This window comes from Macaca thibetana, chromosome 5 (genome assembly GCF_024542745.1).
Source record: "Macaca thibetana thibetana isolate TM-01 chromosome 5, ASM2454274v1, whole genome shotgun sequence".
In the NCBI taxonomy this organism is placed as follows: Eukaryota; Metazoa; Chordata; class Mammalia; order Primates; family Cercopithecidae; genus Macaca; species Macaca thibetana.
The window spans coordinates 44,049,487-44,059,475 of record NC_065582.1 but is presented as its reverse complement, the minus strand read 5'-3'; the positions used below and the strand labels follow the sequence as shown (position 1 = coordinate 44,059,475).

The window sequence follows — 9,989 nt, the reverse complement described above, 5'->3', positions numbered from 1 at the left end:
AAGTAATTTCAGGAAGGAGCTGGCCTGCCACTGTCCTGAATGATGGATATGCTCTTAACCTTAATGGCCATTAAAGATGTACATAATAACAGTTTGCATTATAACCATCACTGTTCAACACTTGAATTTTGTGACAGTTCAAACTAGGAGTGGACACTTCTGAAATCTGATTAAAATACACTGAGAAGTAAAAAACGGAACAAAGCAAGACAAACAAAACCCTGAGACTAACAAGCAGTCAAGGATGGCAAACGAAAAAAGAAAAAGAAACAAGAGTATAGCCAACTTGTTTTTTTAATTAGAGTATATTATACTTTCAAACTGGATACACTAGAAATTGGCAATGCAACATAAGATGCAAAGGAATATACCAGTTACTGTCAAAATGACCCTGTACAGCCTTGTAATGCAAAAAGCTTTATACAATACAAATTTTCAGTAATGTACACAAACCTTGACAGTATGATCATCTGAACATAATATGAAGAGTTAAAAAAAGGATAGAAGAAAGAAAGTGCTGAGAACCCTAACTGCATTACTATATGGAAAAATAAGCTAGTTTTCATTGAAGAATGCATAGTGACAACAATTGAAGTTAGTTGGTAGGTGAATTTCTCAAAGATGTTAGTGTTTTACACGGAAAGGATATCTATGGAATACATCCTTCCCTGAGTATCAAACTGCAAACCAAATTCAGGGGTACATATTTTCTAGGGTGGAGTCTGAAAAATGCTGTAGATTTTTTTTCTTTATTAATAACAATAATAATATAAAAAGTCAAACAAACTCCAAACACACCTTTTCTCACTCAGAAAACTTTTATAATTTACCAGAAAGATTGATGACTCTTTCCAAAGTGCTAAAAAAGTTGCCCAATTATATTAAGCATGACTAAGTCATTCAAATACAAGTTCAGTGGCAAGCAGTGAAATGCATGGCATTTGAGCAGTAAACGTCTCCTTCTTTCACCCCCTCTTGTTCTTGAAAGTTTCAATCCTAAGACCTCCTATTGCACAAGTGGCATGCTGTAAAACCTATAGTCCGAATTGTCAGGGCCACCCTTTCAGGGTTTTAACCCGCTGGTGCTTGAGTGTGATTCACCTTTTCTACCAGCCTCTGTGGGATCAGTTTAGCCCTCTTTCCTGTCATCACTGAACTTGTAATTTTGAAAACACATTATTAGCCAAGTGGCACATTCTCCATTATATGGGGATAAAGACATGACTCGAAAACAAAACAACCCAACCCACCCATAAGCCCAGTATTCTTGGAGTGTATTGTCCATAACTATCTATAGTGTCTTTTATTGAGACATTGATGTGGCGAGGTTGAACATCGTTTCAAACCCGGCCGAGAGCAAAGGTCTCTGCTGGAGAATGACTGAGGGTTTGGGAGCTTCCCGCCCTAGCTGGTTTGGCCTCCCTGTCCCTGTGGGCATCTCCTTAGTGTAAACAGATTTGCCAGGGCACCGAGCAGGCTCCCCATCCATGGCGGGATGACTGGCAAAGGGAGGTGTAGCATACCTGCTGGGTGTGGGGGAGAGGGGCTGGCATGGAGGGGACTGAGGAGACCATGGTGTGGACAGACGTACAGTCTTCGGGCTTCCTGGAGAACTGTACTAATTCCCAGGGAGCTTTCAGCAAAGCAAACTGACTAGAGGAAGAACATTAGGGATGCTTTTATTTTGCCCTGGTGAAACAGATTTTTAAAAACCCCAACTCTTAGGATAACACATGATGGAAAACAGCAACACAGTAAGAAAGTGTTCCTCCTGTACACCAGTTCTCCAATAGATAAATTAAATATATAAACTTTTATATTCCAAACTTCCCATTATTATACAAAGGACATTGCTTCCTGCTCTTTCAGCCTGTTTCATACTGGAAATTCTGTTGTTTTAAAAATACAAGCAGTGAACACATTCAGCCAAAGATTTTTTCCTTTTTTCTTTTTAAATCACCCATTACTTTTTAAGATTAGCAAAGGGCTTTACAACCAACCCACACCTGCTTCCTGCTGCAATAAAGTGCTGCACATAAATTGCCATTTTAATGACCACAAAATAAGAGCTTTTAAATAAGTATAAAGTTAGCCTCCTAGCAGGTTACATCTACCAGGCGTTAACAAAATGGAATACAGAATTACTAATAACATGGAGGATACCGCGATATAGCCAGAAGACCGGCAAAACGCAATGGAAACTTGTCAGGGGCATAAACTGAACCATAGGACTAAACAGCACCTTTTTGTTGCGTCATTATATGTCAAAGAGGTTGTGGCTAAATCTTCAAATATACAGTCTACTCATTCCATAAAAAAGGTACATTTTCTTCCTTTTTCCTTTTTTCAGATGAGAAACAAAAACTAGTGCAAGACCACAGCACTGTGCAAAACTGCCGTTTCTTTTTTTTAGTCTGAGCATTTATACCCAGAATTTATCCAAACCCCTTTTAATCTCCTTGGCTGGATTTATCAACCATAAATTTTTTTCACTCATACATTTCTTTTTCCTGCAAACAAATGGTAACCACTGAATTAATACATCATATATATATATATAATCTGCCCTTACAAAATGATGCACTGTGTGTGTGCACCGTACACATTTGTCTATGTGTGGGCACACACACAAAACACACTTAAGTTCTGTGATGTCTGCTGCAGTGCTGCGAGATATTTCTTCCAGATCAGTCACTTGATTCCTCGCCTCTTCATCGCCAGAGAAGATCTGAGTACAAGGTCTCCAGCGCTCTGGTGGAAATCTCCAGCAGCACTGTAGATGTCTACCATTCCTTCATCGACTAAGCACCAGGCCCTACCACTCTGTAGCCGTCAAAGAGAGAGGGAAAGGTGATGAAGGAGCACAGGGAGAGACTGTCGTGGATGAACAACCCAGGAGGGAAAAGAACGTTCATCGCTGTTAAAGAAGCCAGTACAAAGAATGTGCAATAGAAATGTCATGGCACACGACACGCGGCTTTCTCTTTCAGAATCCACAAACGCCCACACACCACATTCACCCAACAGAAAACCAAATGCACCAGTATATAAGCTTACAAGTGCTGATTGCTATTAAGGACACTCTCTTTAGGGTTTAACAAGACAAGATTCCTTTCAGAGAAAAGTACGGAGAAGGGCTGAGAGTGGGAGTGGGTGGCTGGGGAGGCATGCCTCTGAAGGTAGAAGTATGCAGTAGGTCACCTCTCTGAAGATTGGATAAAGCAGCTTTCAGGTCAATGCAATAGGTATACACACAGAGCCAATTCTCTATTCCTTACTAAAGATATACAGTACACATGTTTCAGACCCATGGGGGTCTGTAGGTTTTGCAGCAACATACACCTGCTGGGGTTGTGTTTAAGTTTTGTGGGTTTTTTTTTTTTTTGTCTTTTGTCTCTTTGTTTTTGGTACAGAACATGGCTGCCCTCAGACAGTCTCTGCTCTTTCTCTCAGTCCGAGATAGGCGAGGAAGGAGTGTTTGGGTGAGGGGATGCTGGGAGGCGCAGTCTGAGGTCGGGGAGGGTGGAATGTGAGATCCAAGTGGTTCTTGGGGTATAACATTGTCAAGGGAATGAGATGGGCAAAATCTGAGTTCCGGTACTTGTCAAAGCGCAAAGGGGAGCCGTTGAAGGCCAAAGCCTTGAGTGCCAGGTTGGGCTCTGAGCTGCTGCCTTGGGCTGCTGTCAGGGCCACGGTCTGCAGAGCCTGGGAAGCGGACATAACCGACAGGGGAGACAGGAGATTCCGGGAGCTCCCGACCACCAGGAGCGGGGCCCCCGGGCCGGCCGGTTCCTTGGGGGCTGGACACAGGCCCTTCTTGTCCTCCTCGGGGCAGTCCCCACTCTGGTGCTTCTTGACGTGGCGGCTGAAGACGAAAGGGTGTGTGGTCTTGAACAGGCACTCTTCGCAGCTGAAGGTCTGGCGTGGGGCGTGCTTCAGCTTCTTGTGCAGGTTGAGATTGTCCTTGCGCTTGCAGCTGTAGCTGCACTGGTCACAGTGGAAGGGCCGCTCCCCGGTGTGGACGCGCACGTGCTCGATGAGCTTGTTGGCGGTCTTGGACAGGTAGCCGCACTGGTCGCACTTGTAGTGGTTGCCCAGGCGGTGCTCCCGGGTGTGCGTCTCCAGCTCCAGCTGGTTGGCCTTCACCGTCTGGCAGATCCGGCACTTGTACTCCATCTTGTAGTGGGTCTTGAGGTGGCACTCCATGGCAGCGGGGCGGTTGGTGGAATAAATGCAGAATGGGCACCTGCCGGGGGAAGCAACGCAAGGCAGGTTCAGCCGGAGAGGTTCGGAGGCAGCCGCGCTTCTCCCCGCCTCACCAGCCTTCCCTCACACCACCCCCCAGTGTCTGAGGCCTGACCTGCCCAGCCCAGCCCAGCCCTTGCCGCCTCTCAGGGGTGGAACGGCCCTTTTTGGCTCTCCCTGCTGACAGAGCAGTCCCTGCTGACAAGCAGCTCTGGCGAGGTCCGCTCAGCCTATTCTGGGTCTCCCGGCCGATACAGGCAAGGCCAGCCCTCACCAAGGGGAGCAGAGAAAGTGCCAGGAATCAATTTGCTGGTGCTCCCTCCAGCCCCCGCCCGGCCCCTCGGAGCCCTCCCCACTCCCGACCAGACAGCGCAGAGGTCTAAACCTCCTGACCTCCCCTCTAGATGGGAGCAACACAAAGAATCGACTTTTCATGCACCACACCAAGCACACGCAGAAAGGCTAAGAGGTTTTAAAGAACAGCTTATAGGGGGAGCGCTACCTCCAGCAAACAGAAAGTCACAGGGGTCAGAATCGTGCTTATTAAGGGGTTGTTAGGATGAGAAGGCCTGTGTGTGTATCTCTGTGTGAGTGTGTGCGTGTGTACATATCTATGTACTCGTAAAACATATCTCCCTGCAGGACTGGCTCTTTGTCAGGAAAGGAAGCTGAGGACTATGGCAGGGGCATGGGAGGAGAAGGAAGCCCACCCAACGGCCCATCTGCTAATGAGGAAGGGAGGAAGGAGGGAGACAACTGCTATCTGGAGCTCAAAGACATTATTAATACATGATTATGCTGGAGACAGGATAATAATCCAACTGGATTGGAAATTCTCAGAGGGCAGGACCGTATCTTACATTTCCTCTGCATTCTCTGCAGTGCTTGGTAGAGTAGTCAGCACATGGTAAGCACTCAGGACATACTGGTTCATTATTTGAGTGGTCTCTACAGGCAATTTAGGTAGATTCTGGAAGGGCGGATGCTGGTCCCATCTCCATCACCTTGTCAGGCTGGAGCTGGATACCCTAGCCTGGGCCTCTCTGTGGCTCAGTTTCTCCATCCTTTGCAGTGAGGCTATGCTACCACCAACCCTCCTGGCTGTCCAGAGGGGCCACGAGGAGTGGTGAGGCCATGTTAACAAACTCCGCTGAGCTTCTCTTTTAGAAGCTGCCAGGCTGGAGTCAGTGGCATATATGAGAACTGTAGCGTGTTTGCTCTCTTTCCACAAAGAATGCAAATGCAAAAGTGGCTGCCTCAGCTCTTGCTTGGCTCCTGCAGGGCAGGGCCCAGGAGTGGACTGTCCTCGGAGGGTCTGGAGAGGTGTTCAGCAGAGCCCAACACAACCAAGTGCACCGTGCACGGCCTCCTCAGCGCCAAGCTCGCCGTTAGCCTTTGAACCTCAGCTCACAGAAGAGTGCACACGAGAGAAATATAAAGCCCATTCCCAGGTCAGGTGCACACACAACCCCTACGCCAAGCTGGGCCTTACCTAGAGGAGTCTGAAACTCACCACTGTCCTGAGCTACGGCAAAAGAAAAATAATAGTATAATCTTATTTGATCTGCATTATGAACAGGATATAGAGTACAAGCAGTTCCATCACAGAAAAGCAATTTAGACATCAGCAGTCTGTTTCATTTTAAGGACATTTCTGTGACCCACAGCTCAATCTTTCTTTCACTGCTCAGGCAAAGTGCTAAGGGTTTTCCGTGCTCCCGTTATTTTCTTAAAGACACTCTCTCAGGCAAATTAATTCTCTGATATGGCAAAGGAAACAAAACAAAACAAAACAAAGACTCACTGTATAGCCAGAAGGCATTATCAATTTTTTCAAAGTATTCTTCTACTTGGTCATCCTAGAACATAAACTATTACACAGGGGACGGTTAGCACCGCACGGGAAGTGTCTGTACCAGCAAAAGCATCAGAGTTCACTGTGCATTCTCCCCAATGGCTTCAGAGGCTTGGGACTTTGGAGGTCCCTGAGGAAAGGCGAACTGGCAAAGCCACAACTGGCAGGGGCTGCAACGTTCATGGGTGTGATTGGGCTACTGGGAAGGGCAGTGAGCACTGGTCCAACCATAGAAAAACATGGTTCTGGTGTTTCTTTTTAAAATGAGAGCACACAAATATTTATAAAGGGACAGTGGGAACAAACCAAATCACATCCCCAAATAAGCTCTCGCTAGGCATTTTCCATCTACTGGTTTCCTTGAATTATAATCACCCCCTCCCCAATCCCTTCTGCCCTCCCCTCCCCCTCCCTTCGAAGCACCCCCACGAGTGAAACAAAATGGAGTTCAACGGTAGGTCCTGTTCTTCCCTGATTCTCCTGTGTGGGGGAGTTTTTGAGGAGGCAGGGGCCTGGGGGGACCCAGCCTGCACTGCCCCCAACACTCCACTCCCAGGGTCCTTTCCATCTCTCCCTTCCTCAGCCATCTGGGGGAGTCATGCCACCTCTCTGGCGGGTTGCGAGTTTCAATGATGAACATGTTTTAAAACAAAAGGTTTTTTCCCCCTCGTGTTAAGTAAATGTAATTTTTCATTCAACATGATCGTGTAGCTGAGAATTAGTAATTATGCCTTGAAAACTGTGTCTTTCTGTGTCCTCCTACCTGTGCTGCTTTCTCTTTACCAGACCCTAAGTGCCTTGTGAACAGGGACTCTGATTTCACCGTGCAGATTAGGTAGTACTAGGACATACATTTCTTGAGGGTGGAAATGGTGTTTTATTCCTGTGTGCCCATTAGCACCTATTATCAAGCCAGACACACAGTGTGTTTGATATTAATTGATTGGTTTCACTTGAGACCAAAGAGCCTCTTGAAAATACTGGTTAAAGATGATGCTCGTTGTCTAGATCTTGGGAAGAAGACATCAGTATGTTTGCAGGAGGACCATGAAGCACATGATCTTTTCATGAAAAATGTTGCCTCCTGCCTGTTCAAACTGTCCAATTTTGGAGGATGGGGTGGTTGTAATGCTTACTTAAAGGATATGTAGGAAGCCATCGGAGAAACAGAGATGGTGAGTCTCGGTGACAGTATGATTTATGCTTGGGGACACTAAGCCCTGAGTCCATCAAAATTAAGTCTGAACAAAACTCAGGCAGTGTAGGAGGAGTCTGTTCTTGCATGCTGGGTTGTTCCAACGTGTCTTTTTTCTTGCTCTGAATCCCGGGATATTTACAAAATGGATTCTTCTACTGACATCTGTTGACACCCTAGGGGGACAGGGCTAATTCAATCCAGCTAAAGGCAGCAGGGGTTCCTGACTAACTCCCCTCATACCAAGCTTCCCTTCTCCATGACTCCCAAAACCTTCACGGGAAGGGACAGGGTAGGGAAGGGGAAAGGGTATTTAATAACAACGCAGTAAAAGGTTCTGTACTTGCTTTCCTTACTTGAGCCCACCGGTGGGGACAGTGTGGCATTTCTTATGCTCCAGCAGCTGTTCGGGGGTCTTCATGAACTTATGGCACACATCACACTCAAACATCCGGGTGATGAGGTGTATCTGCAGATGACGCTCAAACATGTTCTTCGTCTTGCAGACAAAGTTGCAAAAAACGCATTCGAACCCTGCAAGGACCGAAGCTGGGTATAGAGGTGCACAGGGCAGCGGGGAGAGGAGGGCAGGAGTGGAGCCAAGCTCCCCCTTCCTCGCACCTCCTCAGACGCCTGACAACTATACCCTTCCAGGCACTGTTCCCCATATCTCCGTGCAAAAACGAGTTAAATGTACAAACATCAGAATCAATGTCACCCTCCCCATCCTTCCACCCCATACTCGAATGCAAATTAAGCCAAAAGAAATGCAAACTTTAGGTGAGGCCCAGTGTACTGCATCCTGGGCCTATTATCAGTTTCTGACATTGCTCCTGTCCAGGGCTTATTCTCAAGAATAGGTCATCCTGGGTGCAGAGGGTTGAGCAGGCTCACACCCAGCTCCTCTTTACCTTTCTCTGGTTTTTCCTCACTGTTCAGTGAGGGCTGGCTCCCAGGCATGACAGAGATGACTAGCAGGTTGTTCCCACCCTTGTTTTTCTGGGAGCCATCTGAATCATCTTTGCTGTTGGCCGAATCACTCAGAGCTGAGAGGGAGGATGAAGAGGGGCTATTTGATTCGCTGGGGGTCTTCCTGTCTTCCCCTAAAAAATAAGCACATAACCCAGTCTGTTACTGAGATGAAAATCCTCAGAATGATAGCAACTGAGGGTGACGAGTTGAGTCTCACGGATGCATCATCATTCTGGGAGCAGAGACTCATGTCCCCAGCTCCCCCACCACTGAGGGATCCCAGGCCCTAAGGCACCTACCCCCTTTGTGGTACTGGGGGCCAAAAGCAGGCATTCATTCATTTGAGAAGTGTTTATTAAGGTCTTACATGAATTAAAATAAAATGACAGTAATAGCTAAGATGTACTGAACATGTTACCGCTTTCCAGGAACTGTGTTATACTTTAAATTATCTCATTTTGTTTTTTCAAAAATCCTATGTGGCACAACGGTTACCCGCCCCATTTTATGATGAGGGATTGGAGTCACAGAAAGGTTCATCTGGCCTAGATCATATGGCTGGGAAGTGGTGGAGAAGAGGTTTGAGTTGGTCTGACTCCAGGGTCCATGCTCTTCATCAGTACACTGGACCCTCTCCCTCAAAGGCAGACACAAACAAGTCAGCAGGCCATTAAAATCTAGTGTCAGAAGACTTCTGCTTCTACTCAAGAGAGAGTGTCAGGGACTGGGTTTACCATTACTACTAACAACTGAAAAAAAGTCAGACAAAATATACCAAATGCTAGTTTTCATATCACTGGATGTTAGGCAATGAAGAAAAGTGGTCCCTGAGAGACAGGAAACAAAAGAGGTGAGCCACATGACTGATCAGTTTCCTGCCTTGAGACTCTCCAGGCTTCAGTGCAGAGAGGAGGAACCAGGTGGAACCTGACAGACGCCCTGAGTGGAGGAGACAGAGCTGACGGTCTGACCAGACTTTGCAAGACGGAGTATCAGAGGGGAAGGGCAGCACAAGAAACAACTCCAGAGACACAGAGAGGGTCCCCCTTGAGTATTCAGCAAAGTATGGATCAGAGCATGGGGATGAAGAAACTACCCATAGTTGGAGGGGGAAAAGCACCTGAAAGGCTTAGAGAACAGTGCCCGGCACTCAGAGAGGGCTAGAAATAATGCCTGTTTCTACTAGTCAGATTGGAAAAACACGTAATTTACAGGGCAGTAGGTGGAAAACTAAGAAAGGTCTCTTAGTAGTGGGTTAAACCTAGATAAATCACTGCCTAGAGATCTAGACCTGCCAAAGAATCATGAAAGCAAGACCCCAAAGGAATGAGGTTTCCAGGTAGCTAGCTGCATCTTAAAACAAAGGTCAAGAATATGTATAGGAATATAAAATATTAAGCACCCAACATGGTAAAAATCACAATGTCTGCATCCAAAGGTGATCAGATGTGCAAAAAGATAAACACAATTCAAATTGAGAATTATCAACCAATCAAAGGTGACCCAGAACAGACACAGTTGTTAGACTTTGCAGACAAGGACATTAAAACAGTGGTGACTGTATTTCATATGTTCAAGAAGTTAAGCAGAGACATGGACGATATTAAAAAGATCTAAATAAAATTTCTACTGATGAAAACTGCAGTGTCTGTTGCCAGCAGTAATCCCATTAGACATGGCAGAGGAAAAGATGAGTAAACCTGAAGATAATAGCTACAGAAA

At 46.3% G+C, this 9,989-nt stretch overlaps 1 protein-coding gene across 5 annotated transcripts in view; it reads right to left on the bottom strand.

The window, feature by feature from the left end:
• Positions 1–276: 276 nt before the first annotated feature.
• ZNF827 (zinc finger protein 827) overlaps positions 277–9,989 on the bottom strand; it is a 174,712-nt gene continuing 164,999 nt past the window's right edge. For 2 of the 5 annotated variants that reach the window (XM_050791755.1, XM_050791756.1), the window contains 3 exons: positions 8,207–8,398; positions 7,652–7,829; positions 277–4,246 (listed from right to left, as the gene is read on the bottom strand). In XM_050791755.1, the coding sequence (XP_050647712.1) occupies positions 3,427–4,246; positions 7,652–7,829; positions 8,207–8,398 (1,190 nt within the window). In that variant the 3' untranslated portion in view covers positions 277–3,426. Of the gene's footprint in view, positions 4,247–5,737; positions 5,771–6,049; positions 6,117–7,638; positions 7,830–8,206; positions 8,399–9,989 lie in introns of all 5 variants that reach the window. The other 3 variants (XM_050791757.1, XM_050791758.1, XM_050791759.1) reach the window with 3 other exon arrangements.